Source organism: Prionailurus bengalensis, chromosome E1 (genome assembly GCF_016509475.1).
Source record: "Prionailurus bengalensis isolate Pbe53 chromosome E1, Fcat_Pben_1.1_paternal_pri, whole genome shotgun sequence".
In the NCBI taxonomy this organism is placed as follows: Eukaryota; Metazoa; Chordata; class Mammalia; order Carnivora; family Felidae; genus Prionailurus; species Prionailurus bengalensis.
Genome location: NC_057347.1, coordinates 55,881,971 through 55,909,314, shown reverse-complemented (window position 1 = coordinate 55,909,314; position 27,344 = coordinate 55,881,971). Strand labels below are relative to the sequence as shown.

General features: G+C 48.7%; 2 protein-coding genes and 1 pseudogene across 3 annotated transcripts in view; 2 read left to right on the top strand and 1 right to left on the bottom strand.

Moving 5' to 3' along the window:
• Nucleotides 1-2,595, top strand: part of PRPSAP1 (phosphoribosyl pyrophosphate synthetase associated protein 1) — a 29,304-nt gene extending 26,709 nt beyond the window's left edge. For both annotated transcript variants that reach the window (XM_043585641.1, XM_043585642.1), the window contains 3 exons: nucleotides 340-410; nucleotides 1,150-1,296; nucleotides 1,841-2,595. In XM_043585641.1, the coding sequence (XP_043441576.1) occupies nucleotides 340-410; nucleotides 1,150-1,296; nucleotides 1,841-1,999 (377 nt within the window). In that variant the 3' untranslated portion in view covers nucleotides 2,000-2,595. The remainder of the gene's footprint in view (nucleotides 1-339; nucleotides 411-1,149; nucleotides 1,297-1,840) is intronic.
• Nucleotides 2,596-4,404: 1,809 nt separating this feature from the next.
• QRICH2 (glutamine rich 2) overlaps nucleotides 4,405-27,344 on the top strand; it is a 33,896-nt gene continuing 10,956 nt past the window's right edge. The window contains exons 1-6 of the mRNA XM_043585639.1: nucleotides 4,405-6,274; nucleotides 6,385-6,465; nucleotides 7,645-7,704; nucleotides 8,080-8,190; nucleotides 22,998-25,148; nucleotides 25,773-26,847. Of these exons, the coding sequence (XP_043441574.1) occupies nucleotides 5,765-6,274; nucleotides 6,385-6,465; nucleotides 7,645-7,704; nucleotides 8,080-8,190; nucleotides 22,998-25,148; nucleotides 25,773-26,847 (3,988 nt within the window). The 5' untranslated portion in view covers nucleotides 4,405-5,764. The remainder of the gene's footprint in view (nucleotides 6,275-6,384; nucleotides 6,466-7,644; nucleotides 7,705-8,079; nucleotides 8,191-22,997; nucleotides 25,149-25,772; nucleotides 26,848-27,344) is intronic.
• Nucleotides 19,510-21,224, bottom strand: LOC122486114 (annotated as a pseudogene).

The following is a 27,344-nucleotide window of genomic DNA, read 5'->3' as shown; positions in this document are numbered from 1 at the left end:
AAAAAAAAAAAAGGATTTTAAGTAATCTCTATACCCAACAAGGGGCTCGAACCCACAACCTTGAGTCTTGTGCTCCACCAACTGAGCCAGCCAGGCACCCCTCTTTTTACATAAAATTTTACATAAAATTACATATGGCTCCCCTGTTTCTCCTGGACAGCACTGCTCTAGACAGTCTGTTTCAGAGACCCTAGGTTCATTTATGAGAATTTCCTCTTTTCTTTTTTTTTTTTTTTTTTTTTTTAAATGGGTTTTTTTCCACCACTTCCAGGGAATGCGGTTGCGATTATACTTATTTAGTGACACGTGACTGACTTGTGATTTGTTTTGTCTTGCTAGTGATGATGGCCAAAGAGAAGCCACCGATAACTGTAGTCGGAGATGTTGGCGGGCGCATCGCAATCATCGTGGTATGGTCGTGGTCATGTGTTGTCCTTCGTGTGCAGGGAGGACACTGCTGCCTCTTAGTAGGTTGTCCACTCTGGGAGTATGTTTCTAGTGAGGATGACAGAGTTATTAAATGGATTCGTCTGTCCTTTCTCATCCACACTCCCTTAGGACAAGTAGAAATGTTTATCTAGTTGAACAGGGATCATTACAACCTACAGATGTGAAAAGAACACAGGAACTCCCGTAAGAGAATTCAGCCCCATGAATAACCTTTGTCTTCAGGGGTCTGGGACTCAACTTTCAGCTTTAGGGCCACGAGATGAACTAAAGATGAGCTCTTCCATTTTTACAAATGAGAACAAGTGCCTTGTTCTTTGTACGTTAGCACGTCCGATTTGCTCCCAGCTCTAAATGCCGTTGCTGGGCCTGATTACAATGGCTCACTTTATTTCTGTGTTCTGGCATTTCACTTTTTCTTGAAAAAAAAAAAAAAAAAAAAGAAAACAAGTAAACGGGACACAGAAATGTGTCCCGACGTCTAGCTGTACGTGTCACATGTGACTCTGAGTACTGACAGCCACACGAAGCACCGTCCACACGCTTCTGTTGCCACTGCGGGATGTTCAGTCTGGGGCCCCGGCAGACAGCTCTGATCTCCAGTTGGAAATCCTCTGAAACCGAGCGCAGAGAAGAGCAGAGAGGCGTGTGTCCAGAGAGACAGAGGGTGGCTCCTTACTGCTAAGTCTGCTCTCTTCTCAGGATGACATAATCGATGACGTGGAAAGTTTCGTCGCTGCTGCGGAGATCCTGAAAGAGAGAGGCGCTTACAAGATCTATGTCATGGCCACTCACGGCATCCTGTCTGCGGAGGCCCCCCGCCTGATCGAGGAGTCCTCCATTGACGAGGTGCGTCTGCTCTTAAGGGGCTTCTTGGCACACTGAGCCTGCGTCCAAACTGGCTTCTCTCTTTTCTGTGAATAGTAAGGTGGCTCCATCAATACTGCCGAGCTGCTCCCTGGAGGGCCTGTGAGGTAGTGGCCTTGCCGGCCGGCCGTTTGTTGGGCCAGATGTGTAGTTGGGAACATGTGTCTGTTGGCATAAAGCTTTGCTTTATGTACTTCATGTAGTTTGTATTGCGGTGTAATTTGGTACTCTGGTGGCATTTCTCCGAAGCATCGAATTCTTCCCTGACCACAGGAAGGTTCAGCAAGGCGCCGGGCCCTGTCATTCCTGCGTAAGCAGACCGTGACATTCACAATCTTCTGTTCTGGACTCTCACCTTTTTCTTGTGTAATGTCGGTTGAGTTTGCTTTGTAAAAACTATACTCAGCGGAATGAGGTCTTGTAGTTTGGAGCTCGGGGAGGCGGCTGGCTCAACTTTTCTGCGTGACCACGTCGGGGCACGCACATCAGTAACAGTGTTTATCTCCCCCGTTGCTGCGATGACTAGGTGGTGGTGACAAATACCGTCCCTCACGAGGTGCAGAAGCTGCAGTGTCCCAAGATAAAGACCGTGGATATCAGTCTGATCCTTTCTGAAGCGATTCGGAGAATCCACAACGGAGAATCCATGGCCTACCTTTTCCGCAACATCACTGTGGATGACTAGCTGCCACGGTCGCCTGGACTGCGGGGCTCCTGCGGAAAACGTGGGGAAAGCGGTGCCGTCGACTTCCATCCCCGTGTTTCCTTCCAGGGGAGGACTGCAGACAGCCTGGAGCCATGTAGTCTGTCTTGCCAAGTTCGGGAGGTAGGAGGCATTGAGCTGGTCAAGGGGAGGACAGAGCTCATGGATAAATGGCCTTAACGTCTGCCATCCTCATCCTGTTCCTTAAACACAAGTTACGCTTTCCTGAAAAGCAGCTCCGAATCTTACCGAAATGGAAAAGGAGTTAAAGGCAGGTAAGGTCTTAACTCCGTAACCGGCGGTCGGCACCGCGGGGAGCTGCGTGTGTCGGTGTGGAGCTTGGTTAGGGGAGCCGAGTGCCCGGCACTGTCTTCCATTCTAGTTGTCCTCTCCCCATCCGACCTCACAGAAGCCTTTCGTAGAAAACCCTCTTTCTGAGAGGCTGCTGGGCCTCCGGCCGCTGAACAACGAAGCGTGTGTGGCACGACCCCTAGCAAGGAGATCCGATTAGAGAGTAGCATCCCGTCTCTGGATACCTGCGTTGCTCTTCAACTGCAAATAAAAGTATTTGTGCTCTTGCTGGTCTGTTCACTGCCTCGCAGAGCCGCCCACTCTCCTGCCTTCACGGTGACTGACTTCTGTCCAGGCTGTGCAGGAGACAGCGGGTACAAAATAAAAGGCGTTCCAGGTCCACAGCTGGTCTCGAGCCCTAGACGTGAGTCTCCGCCTGCAGGTTCCATCCCCTTCCTAAGCAACGGAATCCAATCCTTGTCGGAATAGTAGATTTAAAAATCTAAGTTAAAAAAAAAAAAAAATAGAACTCGCCATGCTTTTTCATGGGTGATAGGTGACACCTGTATTGCATTACCTAGGGCTGCATTGGACCTTTCTCCGCAGCATTTAAACTTACCTGGCCACAGGGCGCCTGGGTGGCTCAGGCGGTTAAGCGTCCGACTCGATTTTGGCTCAGGTCATGATCTCCTGGTTTGTGAGATCGAGCTCCACGTTGGGCTCTGCGCTGACAACACAGAGTCTGCTTGGGATTCTCTCTCTCTCTCTGTCCTTCCCCTGTGCGTGCATTCTCTCTCTCTCTCTCTCTCTCTCTCTCTCTCTCTCTCTCTCTCAAAATAAACATTTAAAAAAATAATAAAATTACAATTCTAGTTATACCACACATGTCAGGTAGACCTTTTAAACCTTCCGTCTAATCCAGGGCAGGACTGAATGTAGCAGGAAGGGGCAGTGTCTTTTGGGCAGCGAGCTGGAATTGCTTGTTGGTTCTGTTCCTATGAGACAGTAAGATAATTTGCTTCGTGTACGATTGTATTGCCCTGCAGGGACGTTTCCCTGACATTTTTATCCCTTTTCCTAATGACTTGAAAGATTCCCTAACCACAGTCAAGACTTTGAGCACATTAGCTCTTTCCAGCACACATGTCGCCTTCTGTTGAGAGTCCCACGTAGGGGAATTTTGAGCAAGAACTTAATTATCAGATAGTGAAATGGTGGAGGAGGAACCGTAGACGATTACTCAGGAAACCAGTTCTTATTCATAATGTCGGGCAGATGACTAGTCCTTTCTGGGCCTCTGTCATCAGTTGGAAAAAGGGAGGTTTGGATCCAACAGCTAAGGGAGGTCCTTTTCAATTCCCAAATTCCATTTATGTGTCCAGTGAATGTTCACTTTCCTGTGTTTATATGTGCTTACTTAGCAGAAGCATTCAGTAGAATATATTTCCTCAGATTAGAATTAGAATATATTCATATACGCCCTTTCCACTGCCATTTAGTGGGTCCTGATACGTGACTGGCATGATGCCAAGTCTCAGGGATCTGAAATGAAACCATGAGGCCCCGGGGAGCTGATGCTCTGGCCGGAGCGAATGTAGTGGTAGGAGGAGCAAGGGGTAACATCCTTCTGGAAATCACCCAACTTAGAATTGAGAAGCCCACGTTTACTCCCTCCAGGACAGCGGATGCTCTATCGCAAGGCTTGAACTTTGTGATCTGGCCTCAAGTGTACACAAAAGAATTTGTTCTTTTTATTATTTTTTTTTAATGTTTATTTTGGAGAGAGAGAGCGTGAGTGGGCGAGGGGCAGAGAGGGGGAGACACAGAATCTGAAGCAGGCTCCAGGCTCTGAGCTGTGTGTCAGCACAGAGCCCAATGCGGGGCTCCAACTTACGAACCAGGAGATCACGACCTGAGCCAAAGTTGGACGCTTAACCAACTGAGCCACCAGGCGTCCCCAAATTTTTTAATGTTTACTTTCGAGAGAGACAGACTATAAGTGGGGAGGGGCAGAGAGAGAGGGAAACAGAATTCGAAGCAGGCTCCAGACTCTGAGCTGTCAGCACAGAGCCTGATGTGGGGCTCAAACCCATGAGCTGTGAGACCACATCCTGAGCAGAAGTCAGTTGCTTAACCAACTGAGCCACCCAGGCGCCCCAAGAATTTGTTCTTTTCACAGTATGAGCAACCGTGTGAAGGCCTACGGGGTGTCAGGTGCTAGGACTATGACGATGAAGAAGAATGTTTGGGTGTTAACCTTCCTGCAGGTTATAGGCTGATGTTTCACCTCTCTCCCAGGGAACACTTGGGCTGGGGGGTGGGGGGCGTGCATGAAGGGTTTCAATTAAATTTTACCAGCTCAGACTAAAAATCTGGATTTGAAAAGTAGTTCAAATAGTACAGATACACAGGTTTTCCCTTCCTGAATATACTAAACATTGAGTTTTTCTGTTTTCTGGAAGACTCTGATATGGGGAAGTCGAGCCCCAGTTGCCAAGAGCACCAAATTCCTCTAGTCCTGTCTAATCCTGCCTCGTAATGAGCTGAAATGCTGGCATTTGACCAGATGAGTCGTTTTTGAGATGAACTAGGCCAGGGTGGCACGGTAAAGGCCTGCCATGTGGTGGCTGGTCAGAGCTGCCTGGGTAGTGAGTGGTCTCTCCCAAGTGCCCCTCCTTTCTGCTGAAGCACAGTGAGATGGGAACTGTCTCCAAGAGGCCAAGGTCTCAGGACTGCACCCCTGAGACATGTGCCACTGCCCTGAATAATGGAACAAGCTAAGGACACACATGGTGTCCCTTAAATCTTTGTTCCCAGTGGCTGAGTGAACGAATGGGGCGGTTAAGGGACGGCTCCAATCTAGGCGAGCCTTAGGAGGCCTCCCCCTCCCCCAAATGCTGTGCTCCCGATAGCGATGCCTTGGCACAGCCCCGAAGCCCCTTTAGGAGCATTCACTGATAACAGTTAGTGGTGTGCCGGGGATATGACCAAGGCTTCCCCGGACCCCACTAGAATGGGCTCCCCTTGCGAGTTTGCGGGTGGCTTCGTGTACGGGGAGGTCCCGCAAGGCGCTCGGCGGGGCCTGTTCATTGGCAGAACCCTGCGTGCGCGGCGTGCGTGCGTGCACAACCGGACAGCGAACGGGGCGGTCCCTCCCGTTCCAAACGTCCACCGGCCGCGACCCTGCTAGAGGGGAGGGCGGCCCAGGGCTCGAGCTCGGGGAGCTGGGAGACGGGAGAGCGGAGACCGGACTGCGGAGGGCAGGTGGCGTCCGGACCCCGCCGGGGAGGCGGGCGCCCGTCCCTGGGAGCAAAGAGTGGGAAGCCTGGCGGCCGGGCCCTTCCTCTCGGTCTTCCGAGCGCTGCAGACGGTGACTCGTGCTCCGGGGAGCGCCAGGGGCGCGGCGGGCAGTGAGGGGGACGTGGCGGGCGCGGACCCCCGCTGAGAAGGCTCACGATGCCGCCCGCGACGGCGACCGCCACGGTCTCCCTCCGGGAGCTGGCCGACCTGGCCATCGGCACCCCGGAGGTGGGCGCCGTCAACTTCACGGCCCTGCACACGCTCATCGTGGCCATGCTCCGGAGCCTCAACCTGCAGGAGGTGCGCATCAACTTCCAGTCGCCGTCGCCCGAGTCGAGTCGCTCCTCGGAGCTCCCGCGGACCGTGCTCAGCGCCCCGCAGCTGGCTGTGCCCAAAGAGAAGCCGCGCAGCAGCTCGGCCAGGCCGCCGGCGCTGGAGAGCCAGGTGAAGGACCTCAGCAAGCAGCTCAAGGCCGTCACAAGCCAGGTGCAGGGCATCATGAGCCACGTGCAGCACCTTCCTTATCCCGTGGGCCGGCTGCCCGTGGACTCCCAGGACTGGCTGGAGGAGGAGATGGCCGTGCTGCTGCCGGACAGGGCTCGAAGAGGGTCGATGAAAATCGGGAAGGACGGCGAGCAGGACGGCGAGCGGGCCAGCGTCACCAAGGTGAGCGCGGGTGGCCAACAGGCCTCTCCCCAAGCGGAGGGGTCCCCAGCAGCGAGGCGCGGGCGCGGTGGGGGCGCCAGACCACCGAGCGGCCCTTCTCGACCTTGCAGGCCACGGTGCTGCTGCACGATGTCGCAGAAGATGTGAAGGCCTTGAAAGAAGCCAAGGAGAAGGCGCAGGAGCATTCCGAGGTGAGGTCCCCTGGTGAGGGAGGTGGGGACCCCCACCTCGCGGATGAGTCGCCCTTTCCCACGTGGCGCTTTTCCTCGCCGCTCCACCACCAGTTCTCAGACACCTAAGGATCCTGAGCGGGCCCAGTGTGGGGCATGGCGGGGGGGCGGGGAGCTGACAACCTCTCAGAATATTCTTTGAGCCAATTTCCTTTAAACAAGAATAAAGTAAGATGGTGGGTGAAAGCCCAATCTCCGTCCTAGAGGAGGGCCCGAGATGGAGAGAGCGCCGTGGTCACACAGCTGCCGCGGGCATCGGCTCCTGCACTTCGGTCTCGGTTTCCTTGGAGAAGGAAGTGGAACTTTCAGACGCACTGTAGGGACCGGAAGCACGAGGCAGTGCTCTTATTTCAGGCCCTCAGGAGGCCACCCAGGGGCTCGGAGCTGGAAGGAGGAGTTGGGGCAATTAGGAAGAAGCACCCCCCTCCCCCTCTCCCGCCGAGGCTGGGGGAGGGGGGGCGGTGCGCAGAGCAGCTCAAAGAAGACGGTGGGAGCCAGTGACCACATTCTACCTCGGGTCCCAGGCCTTGAGCGCCCAGCGGGACTCATTTTCACTCTGGGAAGCTTTTCTTTTTGAAATGTAGTGTTGGGGGTTGGGGGCAGGGTGTTGTGTTTTTTGTTTTTGTTTTTAGACTAAAGGCTTGTTTTACCTTGAGATTCCTACATTCTGGAGGTTTGCGGAAGTCATATGGAGCAACTTAAGTTTTAGCAATTTGTCTTGGCTCTTTTGGGGTGCTTTTCTCTTTCAACCACACAGACGTTCAGACACCCTGGAAGTGCCTGATGATTTTTGTCCTTGAGAGGCTTAATCAGCCTCAGTCAGCAGGGCTGGGATGTTTCCTTGGTGGGTAGGATGAAATGAATCCCGGGACCCAAGGCTCCATTCCTGTGCTAGCATTTGCTCTTGACCCGCTGTCCCCCAGTCCCTCCTCCAGTGTCCCCCCCCCCACACACACACACACTTCCCTTCCTCTAGTTGGCTGGAAAGGAAAAGAAGAGCCTTGACTTAACCAGCCCTATCTCTACCCTCCTCCCCTCCTAGATCAGCACACCTCCTTTCTTCTTCTCCCTTGTGTGTGTGTGGGGTGGGGGGTACAGGAGGAGCTGTTTTGATCCTCAGTCTCTGAACTCTTCTTCCAGAAAGCCTTCCAACGGATGGATGAACTAGAGAAGATAATCAGAGAACGGGACAAATTCCTGGTAATGTGGGCAAGCTCTGTGACAAAGGGCCCTCAAGGAGGCAGCAGGGGAAGATGTCTGGACTCCCACCCCAGAGGTCTGTGTCCCTCTGGGGTTCGATGATGCCCTCTGCCCTCTGGGCACCGCCCCTGGATTGAGGGGAAATCCTTCCCATCCCTGTCCGGGTGTCCCACAAGGAGCCCTCATGGGACAGGAAACTGGCTGCCCAAGACTCACTGGTCACATGAAGGACAGTGACTTGTCCTCAGGGCTAGGGCTAGGGTTCTGTTAGCTCAGTTCTGTTCCTGAAGCTTTCAGGGACTAAACTAGGGGTGTGTGTCTGTCTGTCTGTCTGTCTGTCTGTCTTTCTGTCTTCTTGTTGTCGATTACTGTCAGGATCTAGTGGGCCGGAAGCTGAGTTTGATGCCTGTTGGAGAAGAAGTCACCATGGTCACCTGGGAGGAGCTAGAGCAAGCAATTACTGATGGCTGGAGGGCCTCACAAGCGGTGAACAAATGGGGGGAGGGGGGGACCTGGGCCATGGTCTCGGGTGGGGCTCCCCTGAACCTCTCTCCCTTTTTACTACTGCACAATATTCCGTTACGTGGATGTTCATAATTTCGTGTTTCCTATTATGGGTGTTTTATGTGGTTTTTTTCCTATCTTGTAACAAACCACGCTCCAATGTGACCTTCACACATGCGAACATACCCTCTAGGCAGATTCCCAGAAATGGAATGTGGGTTTGTGATTTGGCTAATTTTTGCCAAACAGCCCTCTGCGGAAATGCTTCCAGTTTAACCCCCCACCAACAATGTGGGAGAGAACTTGTTTCTTGAGTTCCCACCAGCCCTGTCTTCCAGTACCCGTTTTTTCCCCAGTTGGATGGAAAATGGTACCTGAGTATAGTTTTGATTTGCTTTTGTAGCTTTCAAAGTTCCTTTACAGTCTGTTCTGAGATGCCCGAGTCCCTTCACTCTTAGTGGACAAAGATGACCAACCTTGGAAATAAAACGTCTTTAGGGGGCCCTGTGCTGATGACTTTGACACATGGGTGCATGCAATCGTCTGCCCGTCCTAAGGCAGTGCACAGGATAACCAAATCGTTTTTAGATCCCCACCCTGTCTCCACCTGAATAAAATGGGTATTCTCAAATGGCCCTCAAGGACGAGGATCAGTTGCCCTTTTGGTCTGGACATTCCCCTTCTCCTGGCTTTGTGCCTCTGGATTACTCAGAAAGGACCACCCTCTCCCCGCACCCCACTACTCACACAAACCCGGGAGACAATGGACCTTTTGGCGCCACCAAGTGGCCATCTGGGGTACGTTCACTCTTACGTGGGTGCTTTTTGAATGGGGGTGCATCTTCAGAGGAGTTGGAAGAGGACCTTGCAAACGAAAGGAATGGCCTAGAAAAAGGTTGCCTCTGCTTTTGCTGTGTGTGTGTGTGTGTGTGTGTGTGTGTGTGTGTGTGTTTTAAGCCAAAGGTTTTGTGCACGTACCAGTATCCTGTTTTAAGTGAACTACGCATTTTTTCAAGGTGCCATAGGAGACACCTGCCAGACCTATAACTAAGCACAATATAAGCTCCTTTAGACATTTTCGCTTCTTCGGAGGTAAGAAAGTGTGTGTGTTTTGACAGTTGCTCGTAATTGTGAACAACCCCAGGAGCAAATGAGGATAAATTATAAACATGAAAACATCTTTGCGAACGCAAGAGAACAAGTTCTGGTAATGACGAGTCCACCTGCTGCACAGACCAAAATGAACGCGTGGAGAGCGTCCCTGTGTCAGGCTGAGAAAACACGACAGACATGCCGGAGCCCCATCTTTCTTGCACTGTTGGTGGGACCCTTTATGAAATTAGGATTTCAAAAATCAGCGTGGTTTTTTTTTTAAGTTTTTTTAAAGAGAGAGCAAGCAGAGAGGGAGAAAGAATCCCAAGCAGCCTCCATGCTATCAGCGCAGAGTCCGATGCAGGGCTTAAACCCATGAGCTGCGAGATCATGACCTGAGCCAAAATCAAGAGTTGGATGCTTAACTGACTGAGCTACCCAGGCGCCCCAAAACTCAGCATCGTTAAGATCAACTATGTGTTTTGGCCGATGGGCGGTAGCTCTGAGGCGATGCCGAGGCACAGCATCTGCCTGTATCCTAAGTAGGGGGTCAGGACACACTGGGACGGTGAGTACAGGGGTGATCAGCACAGAGGAGTCAATATCATATCTGGAACGCCAGACATGGGAAAGGAGTTGTGTTTTGATCTGGAGGAGGAAGGCTGCAAGCACACACGTAGCAGCTACAGTTATGGGAGCTCAGAACTGAGGAGGAAGGTGCCCGTCCCAGGAGTTGAATATACGTGGGGACACAGCCCAGTGCCAGCCAAAGGCGTATTCTGATGGGCAACAGGGTGTTCTTTACAACTTTGTATACCGTAAGAAGTAAGGGAGATGATTCGTTTTCAGAAATACCAGATAAAAGCTGTGCTAACAGTAGGTTTACAATCTATTGGAACGTGTATGAACCCCCCCCCCCCCAGCCATAATGGAGTCCCAAACCTTTAGACACGTCGCTTCCTGGTTCTCCCCACCCCCCCTTCCCGTCTCTTCGAGGCCTTATTTTTGTGGGCTTTGCAATGAGCATGCGCCAAAAAACTGAAGTCTCTGCGTCACCTCAAAGAATGTACATTTGTTCCGGTCAGACTACTTTTTGCCTTACATGGGCATAGGCGACTTTCGGGTAAGGCTGTAACTTCCATAGTACTCAGCCAGTGAGGAATCAGGGGAGGGACTTACCTCTGTAGCACTCAGCCAATGAGGAACCAGGGGAGGGACTTGCGTGCTAGGAGGTAAATTGTCTGCTGTAACTGCCCAGAGTGTGCCCGTGGGTCAGATGCCCACTCTTGCAAGGACGTTGATTAAGGTTTGGTGATCAACACCTCGCCTCACTGTGCTCAGAGTCTCTGCCTCCCTCCTTTGATTGGGTGGGTGGCCTTAATTCTCACATATACCCAAGAATGATGATGTTGCTTCTGCTGCATCTCCTTCTTCCCTCCTCCTGTCCTACTACTAGGGGTCAGAACCAAGAAGAGCCTACCCTAGCCCACCAATCAAAACTTTCGTTAAGGGAGGAAAAAGCTTCCTCACTTTCCTGTCATCACAGTGTTGAATCTGAATTTCCAGCTAGATCCCTTTGTGACGGGCATTTAACAATGGAAGAATTTTTCAGCAACCATTTTACCAGGCCCACGGACCTTGGGCACAGACGTTCTCTTGCAGAAATAGCATGTCCGAGATAAAGGGCATTTTCTCTTCAAAGCGTTGTGGCCTCTAAACAGAGTAGAAAGCAAAAATTAAAACTTGTATTCCAGTACAACTGTGAAGTTGTGATCAGCATTTAGATATCTTCTGCTTCAGGACCCAAAGAACAGTGGAGCGATCGTGAGGAAGGGCTTCACAAGACTGACCCTGCTCTCATCTACCTGGGCAAAATGGCACATCCCCGGGGAAACTGGAATTAAAATGTCGTAATGTCTCGGCGTCATGGACATAGTAGGTAGGTTCTGTGGATTGGGGGTGCAGATCTCATTTAAGGCAGGGAGGACCGAAAGCCCCAGTCCAGGAGGGAGCGCTAGATGAATCCCGTGTAGAGATGAGTTCATCTTCCATCCTCCTCGTTCAGATCACAACCTAACAGGCTAACAGGGAAGGAGGGGCTTAAAAGAAATGTATTTTGACTCAAAATAGACCCATTGATTCCAAGATGTACATCCCCCTGCCCCTTCACATTTTAGCGTCTCTGAAATCAGCTTGTGTCTTTGTATTTTGTAATTGATTGGCAGCATTTTCCTTTTTCTACCAGTACGTAAATTGATGGTCCATCATAAACGACACCACCTTAGGCTTGCTGAAGTGAGGAGAGCCGGCACGAGATACGCTTTGGTAGGAAAGTCCTATGGTATTGACTATCTTGGAAGGCGAGAGTTGATAAGTGGTCTTAACATAGAGCACCTGGCATCTCTGCCTCCAAGATCCTTGAACTTGGCGCAGGGTGTAAGGGACAGAGCAAACAGATGGCTGTTTTCCAGATTTTCCCAGCTCGAGGGGGGGATGAGTAGTTACAGTTTGTTGTTTAGAGATCTAGGAGAGGAGTCTGAAGCACGGTTCATGTCAGGAGGTCAGGCCTGGCACCCGTTATTTTCAATTCCCGTGATCCTCAGCTATGATGTGGGTCTCATCTGATGCCAGTAACAAAAACGACCAACTTTTCTCTTTTTTTTAATGATTTTTTTAACGTTTATTTATTATTGACACAGAGCGTGAGAGCAGGGGAGGGGCAGAGAGAGAGGGGGAGGCACAGAATCTGAAGCAGGCTCCAGGCTCTGAGCTGTCAGCACAGAGCCCGACGCGGGGCTCGAACTCACAAACCGCGAGATCATGACCTGAGCCGAAGTTAGTCGCCCAACCAACTGAGCCACCCAGGCGCCCCCAAAACCAAAACGACCAACTTTTCGAAAACCCCATTCCATCCCCCCACCATTTTTCCAGGATTATATCCATTTTTCCAGGATTGCAAACTGTAGCTTTAGTTTTAGGCACTGTGGCAAGCTGAATAGCATTGATTTACGTGGGAAAAGGGACCTGGTGGATGTGAAGCAGTTAAGGATTTTGAGATGGGGGCTTATTCTGGATCATCTGGGTGGGCCCAGTGGTGTGATCACAAAGGTCCTGATGAGAGGGAGGCAGAAGATTCTACTACCGAGGAGGGGAAGGAAATGTGGCCACAGAAGCAGAGATTGGAGCCATGCAGGCACAAGCCAAGGAATGCCAGCAAGTCTAAGAAGCTGGAGAAGGCGAGAGCCTGCACAGTCAGCACCTGCCAGTCACCTTGACCCCAGCCCAGTGAAACTAGCTTTGGAATTCTGCCCTTCCGACCTGTACGATAAGAAATCTGTGCTCTCTGAAGCCACTAAGTTGTGGGGTAGTTTGTAATGGCAGCCATCAGGCACAGGTTAATACAGTCCCCTTCTTCCTCTTGAGGGCAGTTCATGAATGATTGTCTAAGTCTTGTAGGTTTAGCTGAACTTTTCCAATATTGTTTCCGAATGTCAGGCAGCAACCTGGACGGACACAAAGTCCACAGCAATTGGTTCTGGAATGGTTTTCTGACACGAGCAATACATTAATACATTGGGTGTCTTTTAAGATTTGCCTTCAAAATCTTTGCATGCAATTTTCTCCTCCCTCTTTCCTTTCCTTTCCTTTCCTTTCCTTTCCTTTCCTTTCCTTTCCTTTCCTTTCCTTTCCTTTCCTTTCCTTTCCTTTCCTTTCCTTTCCTTTCCTTTCCTTTCCTTTCCTTTCCTTTCCTTTCCTTTCCTTTCCTTTCCTTTCCTTTCCTTTCCTTTCCTTTCCTTTCCTCCCTCCCTTCCTCTTTTGTTTGTTGTTGTTTGCAGTGATTGATTTTAACTCCAGTCGGCCTCTCTAGGTGACAGGCAGAACCCTAAAATGGTTGCCAAGACTCCTGCCCTCTGCTGCGCACACCTGTATAATCCCCTCGGGTGTGGGCAGAACCTGTGGATATGATTTGGTACCTCTCCCATAATTAGGCTGCTAATACACTGACTTTGAGTTAATCTCAGGAGGGATTGGGTGGCCCTGACCTAATCAGGTGAACCCTTCTCAAGCAAGTGAAACCCGAGTCTGGCCCCTGTGGAGGGGGCCGAGTGGCTGGGATCGAGAGTGGCCTCTAGGAGCTAAGAGCTACAGCCGGGCACGAGGAGCTGAGTTCTGGCAACAATGCTGAGCCTGAGATAAGGCCGCAGCTTGGCCTAGATTGCAGGCCGAGGGCCCTGATGGAGAACACAGATAAAACATGTCCAGACTCATGACCCATGGAAACAGTGAGATAACCAACTCTAAACTCGTGTCGTTTTCGGTGTCTATGTCTGTGGCAATTTGTGAGACGGCAGGAGAAAACGAGTCCAGGTCGTTGAACCGGTGTTTTTGTTAAATGGTTTGGGGCCTCACCGAGTAGTTCCCGAGCTAGGACTGCAGGTGGGCCATCAAGTGTCACCAGTGAGGCTCCTGACCTCAGAGGGAAGTATTGCGCTCTGCCAAGGTGAGGCCCTACGACGTTGTAAATCTTTCGTGCTTCCTGGGATCTTGTAGGTGATTCGAATAGTAGGAAATTGTTTCGCAAAGATTTGAAGGTCTCCCAGGGTCCAAGGAGGACACACTAACACTGGGTGGTGCCAGCCTCACCCTGGCCAGCGTCCCCTACCGAGAGCTGTGCGTTTTTGCAGCTTTACGGATGCTGCTCAACCGATGTGGAGCAAGTTGTGAAGGACATTTAAGATTATCACTGAGGGGTGGGGGGAGGGGGCGGTGGTGGAGGCCCCTGGCTGGCTTGGTCCGTAGAGCATGCCGTTCTTAGATCTTGGGGTTGTGAGTTCGAGCCCCACAATGGGTGTAGAGATTGCTTAAAGGAAAAAATCAAGGAGAAAAAAATAAAGATTATAATCACGGGAACTTGGATCCTGACTAAAAAATGATAGTCATGGGGATCACCACACAGCCTCTGGTCAGGATTAGATGTGCCTGAAAGAGGGTAGTGGGACTTATGGAACGGCATGTTTTTCCCCCCACGTTTAAAAATTGACTTAAAAACACAGACTTTATCTTTTTATTTTTTTTTTAAATTTTTAATGTTTTTATTTATTTTTGAGACAGAGAGCATGAACAGGGGAGGGGCAGAGAGAGAGGGAGACACAGGATCTGAAGCAGGCTCCAGGCTCTGAGCTCTCAGCACAGAGTCTGACACAGGGCTCGAACTCACGGACTAGGAGATCATGACCTGAGCTGAAGTCGGATGCTTAACCGACTGAGCCACCCAGGCACCCCTAGACTTTGTCTTTGTAGAGTTTTAGGTTCACGGCAAAATTGGGTGGAAGGCATAAGGGCTCCTGGCTGACTCCACCAGTGGAACATGTGACTCTTCATCACGGGATTGTGAATTCAAACCTCACATTAGGTGTGGAGCCTGCTCAAGAAAGAAAGGAAGGAAGGAAGGAAGGAAGGAAGGAAGGAAGGAAGGAAGGAAGGAAAGAAAGAAAGAAAGAAAGAAAGAAAGAAAGAAAGAAAGAAAGAAAGAAAGAAAGAAAGAAAGAAAGAAAGAAAGAAAAGAAATTGAGAAGAAGGTATAAAGATTTCCCATCTGCCTTCTGCCCACACCTACCTGCATAGCCTCCCCCACTAACATCCCCCAACAGAGCGTACATTTGTTACAACTGGTGAACCTACATGGACTCATAATGTCACTCAAAGTCCATAGTTTTTTTGTTGTTGTTGTTTTTAATGTTTACTTGTTTTTGAGAGAGAGAGAGAGAGAGAGAGAGAGAGAGACAGAGCATGAGCAGGGGAGGGGCAGAGGGAGGCAGACAGAATCTTAAGCAGGTTCCACACTCACCATGGAGCCCAACGCAGGGCTCAATCCCACAACCCTGGGATCATGACCTGAGCCGAAATCAAGAGTCGGACACTCAATCCACTGAGCCACCCAAGCGCCCCAAGTTTCCTCCATGTCGTTTCACGACTTGATATAGCTCATTTCTTTTTAGCGCTGTATAATACTCCATTATCTGGCTAGACCACAATTTGTTTATCCATTCACCTACTTGAAGGGCATCTTGGTTGCTTCCAAGTTTTGGCAATTATAAATAAGATTGCTGTAAGCATCTGTGTGCAGGTTTTTGTGTGGACATATAAATAAGATTGCTGTAAGCATCTGTGTGCAGGTTTTTGTGTGGACATAAGTTTTCAACTCCTTTGGGTAAATACCAAGCACCGTGATTGCTGGGATATAGAAAGAATATGTTCAGTTTTGTAAGAAACCGCCAACTGTCTTCCACAGTGGCTGTGCCATTTTGCATTCCTACCAACAACGAACGGAAAGTTCTGTTGCTCCGTATCCTTGCCAGCATTTGCTGTTGTCAGTGTTCCAGATTTTGGCCATATTCATAGTTGTGTAGTGGTATTGTTTTAATTTGCATTTCCTTGATGACATTCCTGATTTGGTAATTGATGTCTTCTCTTATTCCTCATCAGTGTGTCTAGAGGTTTATCAATCACATTGCTTTACCCAAATAGCTTGTGTTTTCATTTTATTGATTTTCTTTGTTGTTTGCTGCTTTCTGCTCAGACCTTTAACATTTCCTTTCTTCTGCTTGTTCTGGGTTTAATCTGCTCTTCTTTTGCTAGTTCCTTGAAGTGCAAGCTGAGACTTTTTTCTATTTCAGTATTGGCATTTAGTGCTATATAAATATGTCCCTAAGTACTGCTCTAGCAGCAGCCCACAAATTCTAGTATACAGTTCAAGATACTTTCTATATCCCTTTTGATTTCTTCTTTTATCTATGATCTATTTAGCAGTCTTATTTTGTTTCTAAATATTTGGGGATTTTCCAGGGATCTTTCTGTCACTGATTTCTAATTCCATTGTGGTCAAAAAATATAATGTGTACAACCTGGATCCTTTTCGATTGTTAGATGTATATTTTATGGCCCAGAGCATGGTCTCTCTTGGTAAATGCTTGTGTGCACTTGAGAATAATGTGTCTTCTGCTATCCTTGGGGCAAGTATCCTATAAATGTCAGTCAAGTCACATGGGTTATAGTTTTGTTCAAGTTTACTGTATCTGGTGGGTTAAACTTTGTGTCCCCCCACCCCCACCCCTCCAAAAGGTATTGAAGTCCTAACCCTGCAATGTAAATGTGACCTTATTTGGAAATGGAGTCTTTGCAGAAGATCAAGTTAAGATGAGGTCATTAAGGTGGGCCATAATCCAATATAAGTGAGTCTGTATAAAAGGGGGAAACTTGGACAGAAAGAGACACATATAGAGAGATGATTGTCCGGAGATGGTTGGGAGAAGATAGCCACCAATGAATGCCTGAGGCCACCAGAGGCTAGAAGAAAGCATGGAACAGATTCTCCCTCACAGCTTCAGAAGGCACCACCCCTGCCACACCTGGATCTCAACCTCCTCGCCTCCAGAGCTGTGAGACAACAAATTTCTGTTGTTCAAGGCACCCAGTCTGTTTGTTGTAACAGCTCCAGAAAATGAAGACAGTGTCCTGGTTGACTTTCTGCCTACTTGTCAATTACTGCGGGAAGGGTAGTGAAATATCTGACTATAATTGTGGGTTTATCCATATCTCCTTGTAGTAGTTCTGTCAGGTTTTGTGTCACATATTTTGAAGCTCTGTTATTAGGTGCACAAATATTTAGGATTGTTATGCTCTCTTCATGAATTGATCTCCTTATATGAAGAAATCACCTTTTTATCCCTAGTAATATTTTTGTTTCTGAAATCTACCTCGTCTGATATTAATACTGTGATTCCAGCTTTTTTTTTTTCTTATACATGTGTGAGTGTGGTGTACTTTCTCCCATTCTTTTTTTTTTAACCTATTTGTGTCTCTCTATATGAAGTTTTTTTCTTATGAGTGACATGGAGTTGGTCTTGCTTTTTTAACCAATCCGACAATCTCTGCTTTTTAATCCGGCTGTTTAGATCATTTACATTTAGTGTGATTATTGATATAATTAGGGTTCAGTTATCATCCTGCTATTAGTGTTCTATTGTTCCATCTGCTTTTTGTTCCTTTTTCCCTCTTTGTCTTCTTCTTTTGTATTATTTGAATGTTTTTGTTTGTAACCTCTTTTATTGGCTTATTAGCTATAAGTCTTTGTTATTTTATGTTATTTTTTTAATGTTTTACTTATTTTTTTGAGAGCATGTGGGGGGAGGGGCAGAGAGACAGAGAGGGACAGAGGATCCCAGGCAGGCTCTGCGCTGACAGCAGCTCACGAACTGTGAGATCATGACCTGAGCCTAAGTCAGACACTCAACTGACTAAGCCACCCAGGCACTCCAAGTCTTTGTTATTTTAGTGGTTGCTTTAGGGTTTATAGATTTATACCTCTTTAGCTTAATCACAGTCCACTTTCACATAGTATAAGGACTTTACAATGGCATATTTCCAGGGGCTTTTATTTCTGGGGTCAGCAAACCTTTTCTAGAGGAGGCAAGTAAATATTTTAGGTTTTGTGGATCATATAGTCTTTGTCACAATTGCTCAACTCTTGTTATTATGTGAAAATAACCATAAACAATACATAAATGAATCAGTGTGCCTGTGTCCCAATAAACTATCATTAACAAAACAGATGATGGGCTGGATTTGGCCCGTGGCCATTGTTTGCCAGCTCATGCTTTGTGCTATTGTTGTCTTGCATTTTACTTCCACATGTGTTATAAACCCTGCAATACATTGTTCTTATTTTGTTCAGTCAATTATCTTTCAAAGAGATTTGAGTCATAAGAAAACCGTCTTATAGATTCATCCATGTAGTTTCCATTTCCAGTGCTTTTGTCCCTTTGTGTAGATCCAGGTTTCCATCTGGTATCGTTTTCTGTCTGCCTGATGGGTTCCATTTAACATTTCTTATAGTGTGAGTCTGCTGCTGATGGATTTCAGCTTGTATTTATACGACTGAAAACATCTTTATTTTTTCCTGTGTTTTGTGTTTTGTTTGCATTCTAGTGGCCTCCTAACATGTGGTCTATTGTGGAAAATGTTTATTCAGATCTTGTTATGTGAAGTGTTGTACAGATATTTGCTGGTCCAGTTGGTCTATGGTGCTGTTCAAGTCTTCTGTTTCCTGGTTGATCTTCTACCTATTGGTTCTATCCCTATTGAAAGTGGGGTATCAGGGCGCCTGGGTGGCTCAGTCAACGGTTAAGTGTCCCACCCAGCATATCTCATGGTTCATAAGTTTGAGCCCCATGTCTGGCTCTGTGCTGACAGCTCAGAGCCTGGAGCCTGCTTCAGATTCTGTGTCTCCCTCTTTCTCTGTCCCTCCTCCACTTGGCACTCTTTCTCTCTCTCAAAAATCAACAGTAAACAATTAAAAAAAAAAAAAAAGAAAGTGGGGTATTGAAGTCTGCAACTATTATTGTTGAATTGTTTATTTCTCCCTTTAATCCTGTCCGGTTTTTTATGTATGTTAGAGCTCTGTTGCTCAGTTCATATATTTTTTAAAAATTATTATGTCTTCCTAATGAATTGACTCTTGTGTCAGTATAAAATGTCTTTCTTTGTCTCTATTAACAATGTTGTCTGATATTAGTACAGTCACTCCAGCTCTCTTCTGTTCTTTTCTTTTGGGGGTGGGGGGAGTAATTTCTACACCCAGTATGGGGCTCAAACTCACAACCCTAAGATTAAGAGTTGCATGCTTCACTGACTGAGCCAGCCAGGCATCCCTCCAGTTCTCTTTTGATTAGTATTTGCATGGTTTATTGTTTTCTATCTTTTTACTTTCTACTTGTTTGTTTCTTTGACTCTAATATATGTCTCTTACAGACAGCATATAATTGGATCATGAATCAGTTTTGGTTTTTTGTTTTTGCTTTTCATTTCATGTGTATTATCAGTGCTTCATTATAGAACATTTTGGGTTTTTAAATTTTATTTATTTTTTTAGACAGAGTGCAAGTGAGGGGGGAGGGGTAGAGGGAGAGAGAGAATCTTAAGCAGGCTCCACACCCAGTGCAGAGCCCCACAAGGGGCTGAATCTCACAACCCTGAGATCATGACCTGAGCCAAAATCCAAAGTCAGACCCTTAACTGACTGAGCCACCCAGGCACCTCCGCTATAGAACATTTTGTGAAGATCAGTGACATGTGGGCACCCAGAGTTTTTCAACACCAAGTGCCAATCATTTCTGATAAATATGTTCCTAAAACAAAATAATCACACATAACACAATTTCAGGATGATATGTAGCATCAGCATAATTCACCCAAATTATAAAAAGAACAATACTTAGAATCATACACATTATTTCACCATTTCATAAAACTTCTGTTTTAACTTCTACCAACCTGGCCAGTGTAAAAAAGAAAGTCTTCAAAAACTTTGTGATAACATGAACTACAAAATTAATTTTTGGATAAGTTGGGCGTTACTTTTCAAAGTTTGCTTTGAGGTTCATTTGTTTCTTTAATCTGACAAAAAATATGGTGAGGAGTGTATTGAGCGAGGTGAAGAGAAAGGAACTTCCAGTCGATAGATTCAGTGTGTCTGAAGATACTTGAGTAGTGCAAAGGAAACCTTCAAGGGCAAGAATATATTGTAAATGAGAGTTTTGTAGCAAGATGAATGGACAAGCAGTTCTTGTATCAGTTGCCTCCAGAGGAAAGAGGTCTTCTTGAAGAATGCTTGTTTATAGAATCTTCTGTAAGACAGTGTTGGCTATGTGCAATGATTCATCTTTTACTAAAGGAATATCATAAGAGTGCACGTACTTTTCTAAGAGTTCACCCACCCTGTCATTTTGAAATCCAGTTTCCAGAATGTGTTCAGCATTGGCTGTTTACCATCTGCCATCCTCAAGCCTCCTTGGGAGTCTCCCAGAATTATGTTGTTACTGTCTTGTAGTTGATCAAAATGTTCTGTGTTGTTCAAGGCACCATGTTTGTTAAATTCATGAATTGGTTCTCCTTTAAGTCCTTCGAACACCCCATTTTCATCAAAATCCATGAAGTCGGTCATGATTCTGACATTTGGGTGATAAACGCCAGCCTGATGGGTAACTTCCTGCAGTACATCATCAGCACCCAGCTGAAATTTGAACACAGGGAGACTGTGTCGTTGGAGCTTATCAAAGACTATCAAATTCTTGTATCCTTCCTTGAACATACATCAGATTCTGCCACAATTTCTCTTTCTTTCAGTTTAGCTCTTGGTAGAGCTTGTTCAATAAGGAAACCCTGTGATTTAGGGTTCCATTCAACCATATTAGGGGTACTTCTCTTCTATGGTAGGAACAGGATCAATTTTTGTAGCATAATCTTTTCCTTTTTGTTGAAGTAACTTTTCTGGACCTCCGTTTGTCACCAGCTGATAATTGTCAATGATATTATGACTTGGTGAGCATCTTTTCCCTTTTTAGGAACTAGGAAAACCCACTTAGAGTCCTATCGGAGTCTATTATTACCTGAAGGCAGGGTCCTTCTTTGATAAGACCACAGATCATTTCTTCTCTTATAAGGCTCCTGATACGACCTGAACTTTTTTGGAATTCTGACCTCATTTTCACATACACAGCAGATTTTTTTATTAGTTATTTCTTGGTTAGTTGTCCTTAAAGGCACTCCGAGTTCTGTCCTTAAACTTGTCCTAGAACAACAGCATAGACAATATGCATCATCCAGAGATGCAGGGCTTGGATACAGGCATCTCAGTGATCTTGGACCTCTGCCTCACATTCCTCTTTAAGGTGAACACGTACTGGGCCGGCACCACCCCTGCCCAGGACACACATGCTGGTGCTTGCTGCTGTGTCCTCCCTGGCCATGGCTGCCTAGTCTGTGGACAAGGTCTCATGTGCCTCCAAAGGCAGAAAGAAAAAGCTGCACATGGTGATCAGTTTTTTTTTTCTTTTTATGTTTATTTTTGAGAGAGAGAGAGAGAGAGAGAGAGAGAGAGAATCCCAAGCAGGCTCTGCACCATCAGCATGGAGTCCAACGCAGGGCCCAATCTTATGAACTGTGAGATCATGACCTGAGCCAAAAATCAAGAGTCAGACACCTAACCAACCATCCAGGCGCCTCCTGGATGGGGTGTTTAATTACTGATAAAATAGATTTACGTCTTCCATTTGCTATGTGTTTTCCATATATCTTAGGTCTTTTCCTTTCCACCATTCTTCAATTGCGTCTCTTTGGTGTTACATAAATGTATTCTCGTGCGCTGTTTTCATTCCCTTGTTTCTTTTTCTGTATATGTCTTGGGGTTCTTTTCTTAGGGGGTTCGTAGCAGTGTTTGGCATACAGCCACTTATTCTCCACTTCTGAGGCAACACCTTTCTGAGCACTCTCCCCCGAATTAGGAGTTTTTTCCAAACTGGCTGATAGAAACCGGCACCGTTCCCAACCCCAGGAGAGTCTGGGCACGGTTCCCTCCAGCCTTGCAGATGGCTCCCTTCCCAACCTTGGGTAGCTTCCTCACATAGTCATGCTGATCATTTCTGTGCTGGATACCCAAAGGGGGCCCTCTGCAGAGCTCCGGAGTCCTCTCTAGGTGCATGTCCCTTCTTTCTGATACTCTGTTCTGTGAGCCCTTGTGGCCTCAGTCTCCCTGAAGGCTCAACTCTCTCTCCTCAACTCGGGGAGTCCCTCTCCTGGCACTGTAGCCTGGAAACTCTCTTAAGGCAGTAGAGCTCACGTAGTTGGCCTGCCCATGTTTCCGGGGTTGGCAGCCTTCACTAGCTGGTATCCAGCGTGTCTATTTCACTGTTGTTGCTTTTGGTTTTTGATTTTTGGTTATTACAGACGGGAGGGTAAATCCAGTTCCTGTCGCTTCATTTGGGCTGGAAATGGAAATGGTCCCTATTTTCTTCTAACGGATTCTTAGTATTCTCCTGTATGAGTGTGTCCCCTAACTAGATCAGCCCCCCACTGATAATCTGTTTTCATAAACAATGCTGCAGACTCTGTATATATATCCCGGCAGCCCTTTGTAAGAGTCCGCAGAGAAAATCTTACCTATGGAATTTCCGGGTACAAGAGTTGGTGCATTCACATTTTGGAGACATGGTTTACCCGCCCTGCCGTGTATACTTTTAAGCATCAGCAATGGGCCACTGATGGGGTAGACTTTAGATTTTAAACTTAATAAAATTACTCATGTCCTTTATTTGTAGACCCAGCAATAGTTGGAGTGGATCACTTGTATTGTGTAGTGTTCCCGCTGTCCTTTATGAAGGGAATTAACATATTATGGTGGCAGGGCACCGGCGGGGTGGGGGTGGGGGGGCTCAGTCGGAGAAGCATCTGACTCTTGGTTTCAGCTCGGGTCATGATCTCACAGTTCTGTGAGTCCAAGCCCCATGTCAGGCTCCACACTGACAGTGAAGAGCCTGCCGGGGATTGTCTCTCTCCCTCTCCCTCTGCCCCCTCCCCCACTCATGCTCACGCGCGCGCACACACGCACACTCTCTCAAATGAAGAAACTGAAAAAATAACATCTTATGAGGCCACTTGCAAATGTGCAGATTCTCAAAGCTCTGGAGACCTGTCCTTCAAGAACGTCAAAGTCTTTGTGTCCAGCTTAGTCTTGGGGACCAGAGGTTTCTCCAAAGGCCCTAAGTCATCCTTGTCGGATGTCCCAGATTTTCTTTCCTTCGTGTCTTATAGTGAGGACTTTCTACTTACACTTACTGACCTCTTTCTTCCACTTCAACCAGGGCTCAGAGACAACAACGGGACTCCTTAAACGCAAAAAGCATACTTCCTTAACATCAGATGATGGAGCCTCCACCAAGCACTCAAGTGCTGACCCAACTGTGGATTCTGCAAATGGTCATGGTTCCGATCGGACCTTATCAGGAATCAGTGCCACGGGATACCCCTCTGAAGGAGTTGGCAGGGAACGAAAGAAAAGCACCCCCACTACTGCATCCCCTGGTAGAGAACAGCACCCAAGGGCCCGTGACGAGGCTGGCGTGGCAAAGTCCCATCACCCATCTGTGTCCCAATTCAGACTAGAGTCAGATCGTCACAGGACTAGAGAGCTGCAGCCGCACACCTCAGCATATCTAAGAAAAGATGAACGAGAGGCACACTCTGGTCTAGTTCAACAGGACTTGCCCTCAGCCACCGCGATCAGAGATCAGCATCCTCGTGTGTACCCAGATCAGCATGGGGGGGTACACGTTAGCTACGGTCAAATCTATCCAAGGCCAGACCAACATGGAATAGCACCGCTTGGCATGGATCAGCTTGCATCGCTCGATCATAGTACTTACCCACACAGTGTGGTACCCCTCAGCATGGGTCAGCTTGGTATGATGCCACCTGGAATGGATGAGCAGGGATCGGTGCTACCTGGCATGGATCCGCGTGGTATGATGCCACCACTGGTACCTGGCAGAGATCAGCAAGGCTTGCAGCTACCTAGCACAGATCAGCCTGGTATGGTTCCATTTAGCACATATCAGCACGGCATGATATTTCCTGGCACAGACCAACAGCCTGATGTGGCTCAGCGTGGATTGGTACCTCTTCACATGGATCAGCATGGATTTTTAACATCCGGCATGGATCAGCAAGGACTGGCACTGCCTGGCATGGATCAGCAGGGATTGGTTCCACATCTCATCGCTCAGCATGGTTTGGGACCAACTGGCACAGATCAGAATGCTTTAGTCCAGCCTGGTGCGGGTCAGCCTGGTTTGGTCCAACCTGGAATGGATCAGCGCGGTTTGGTGCAGCCTGTTGTAGATGAAAGGGGTTTGGTTCAGCCTGGTGCTTATCTACCTGATTGGGTTCAACCTGGTGCATATGCCACTGGCTGGGTCCAGCCTGGTGCCTATCCTCTTGAGTTGGTATACCCTGATGTATATCCATCTGGTTTAGTACAGCTTGGTGCAGATCAGCCTGGTTTGATGCAACCTGGATTGGGTCAGCAAGATTCAGTCCAACCTGGAATGGATCAGTACGATTTGGGGCAGCCTGGAATGGATCAACGTGGTTTGGTCCAACTTGGAATGGATCAGCGTGGTTTAGTGCAACCTGGCACAGTTCAGCCTGGTTTGGTGCAACCTGGTTCAGCTCAGCCTGGTTTGGTCCAACCTGGAGCAGCTCAGCCTGGTTTGGTCCAACCTGGTGCAGCCCAGCCTGGTTTGGTGCAGCCTGGTGCAGCTCAGCCTGTTTTGGTCCAACCTGGAGCAGCTCAGCCTGGTTTGGTCCAACCAGGAGCAGCTCAGCCTGGTTTGGTCCAACCTGGAGCAGCCCAGCCTGGTTTGGTCCAACCAGGAGCAGCTCAGCCTGTTTTGGTCCAACCAGGAGCAGCTCAGCCTGGTTTGGTCCAACCAGGAGCAGCTCAGCCTGGTTTGGTCCAACCTGGAGCAGCTCAGCCTGGTTTGGTCCAACCAGGAGCAGCTCAGCCTGGTTTGGTCCAACCTGGAGCAGCCCAGCCTGGTTTGGTCCAACCAGGAGCAGCTCAGCCTGGTTTGGTGCAACCTGGAGCAGCTCAGCCTGGTTTGGTCCAACCTGGAGCAGGTCAGCGTGGTTTGGTACAACCCGGAATGGATCTGGGTGGTTTGGTCCAACCCGGAATAGGTCAGCGTGGTTTGGCACAACCTGGTTCAGCTCAGCCTGGTTTGGTCCAACCAGGAGCAGCTCAGCCTGGTTTGGTCCAACCTGGAGCAGCTCAGCCTGGTTTGATGCAACCTGGAGCAGGTCAGCCTGGTTTGGTGCAGCCTGGTGCAGCTCAGCTTGGTTTGGTGCAGCCTGGTGTAGCTCAGCCCGGTTTGGTCCAACCTGGAGCAGGTCAGCGTGGTTTGGTCCGACCTGGAGCAGGTCAGCGTGGTTTGGTCCGACCTGGAGCAGCTCAGGTTGGTTTGGTGCAGCCTCGTGCAGCTCAGCGTGGTTTGGTCCAACCTGGTGCAGCCCAGCCTGGTTTGGTGCAGCCTGGTGCAGCTCAGCCTGTTTTGGTCCAACCTGGAGCAGCCCAGCCTGGTTTGGTGCAACCTGGAGCAGGTCAGCCAGGTTTGGTCCAACCTGGAGCAGGTCAGCCTGGTTTGGTCCAACCTGGAGCAGGTCAGCCTGGTTTGGTCCAACCTGGAGCAGCTCAGCCTAGTTTGGTCCAACCTGGAGCAGCTCAGCCTGGTTTGGTCCAACCTGGAGCAGCTCAACCTGGTTTGGTCCAACCTGGAGCAGGTCAAGCAGGTCAACCTGGCTTGGTCCAACCTGGAGCAGGTCAGCCTAGCTTGGTGCAACCTGGAATGGATCTGGGTGGTTTGGTCCAACCTGGAATGGATCAGCGTGGTTTGGCCCAACCTGGTTCAGCTCAGCCTGGTTTGGTGCAACCTGCAATGAGTCAGTATGGTTTGGCCCAACCTGGTGCACGTCAGCCTGGTTTGGTACAATCTGGCGTAAGTCAGCCTGGTTTGGTACAACCTCAAATGGGTCAGCCTGCTTTGGTCCAGCCTGGTGCGGGTCAACCTGGTGCAGGTCAGCCTGGTTTGGTGCAACCTGGAATGGATCAGCGTGGTTTGGTCTACCCTGGTGCTGATCAGGGTGGTTTGGTCCAGCCTGGTGCAGGTCAGCCTGATTTGGTACAACCTGGTGCAGGTCAGCCTGGTTTGGTGCAACGTGGAGTGGGGCAGCGTGGTTTGGTAGAGCCTGGCACAGGTCCACGTGGCGTTTTTCAACCTGGTGCCTATCCACCTGGTTTGCTACAGCCAGGTGCATATCTTCCCGGTTCAGTAGAGCCTGGTGCCTATCCACAAGGTTTGGTTCCACCTGGTACCTATCCTCGTGGTTTGGCCCAGCCTGGTGCACTTCCACGTGGTTTCATGCAGCCTCTTACTGATCAGCGTGGCTTGAGGCAACCCGGTAGAGATCAGCAAGGCTCAATACCATCAAGCACAGAGCTTCGTGGCTTTCCGACATTCCACCCGGAGTCTCTAAGATTTATATCACCATATCCATATCAGCATGGTGTAATGCCTCCTAGCAGAGGTCAGCATGGCCGGGTGTCACCGCTCCTCTCCGGTCAAGGCTTGGCACCACCAGGTACTGACCAAGAGGGTTTATCAGAAACTTACCAGCCAGGTGTGATACATCCGGGCACAGACCAGGGCGGCCAAATAAAACCAGGTGCAGACCAGCACGACCAGTCATACTCTATCCCAGAATCCCGTGACCTAACATATCCTGGCCCTCGGGGCCCAGGCTTTCCTGGGGCAGATCAGCTCCAGGTCAGTGTGGATCCACAACAAACATATACCTCAGACCGAGCTGGAATTTCTGTCCAGACTACCCCAAGCCAAGAAGCCACCTTTGCCAAGAGTACAGTCTTTCTCAACGATCTCTACCGAGCCTCATCGGAAAGGGTCGATATCCAGAGCGAAAGACATGATTCCCTGGATAAATTGTCTCCCAGCTTCCCTATAGCAGTGGAAACATTTCGTCTGATGGGAGAGCTCATTGGCCTTTATGTAGAGCTCAAGGAGAACATGAAGGAGCTGGATGAGGAGAAGGCTGGCCAGACCGACTTAGAGAAGTTACAGTACTTGCTTTCACTCATGGGTAGGTACCACTTATGTGGAGGAGGGACCACTGTGTTGTAACCTCCCCCTGGCCTCCTCTCCTGGCAGCTGAGTTTCTTCCTGAGTCATTGCCAATAGCACATCCTTTCTTGAAAAGCCATTCTGGGTTCTACCATAGCCTTTGGGGTCCAAAAGCTGGAATTAAACCAGTAGAAGTGAAGAAGCCTCAGCAGAAGAGTAAGGTGGTTCTGATGCCTCATCAGACTCTCTGGACAGCAGCTGAGGACAGCGGGCAAGGGCGGCGGTAGCACCCAGGGGTGTGTGGGGGGGTGGGGGGACCTGGAAGAATTCAACTTCACCTTTGTTCACAGCTGTGGGACCAGAGAATAATTAAGATTTGAGAGCTGGGTGGAAAGTGTGGGTCAGTAGTCCCAAAGCCCTTTAGAATATTAAGCATCAGGTGGATTTTTATGGGGTGAAAACACCCCCTCTCTGCTTTCTTCCCATCGCCTCCACCCAGTCACCAGGAAAAGCAGG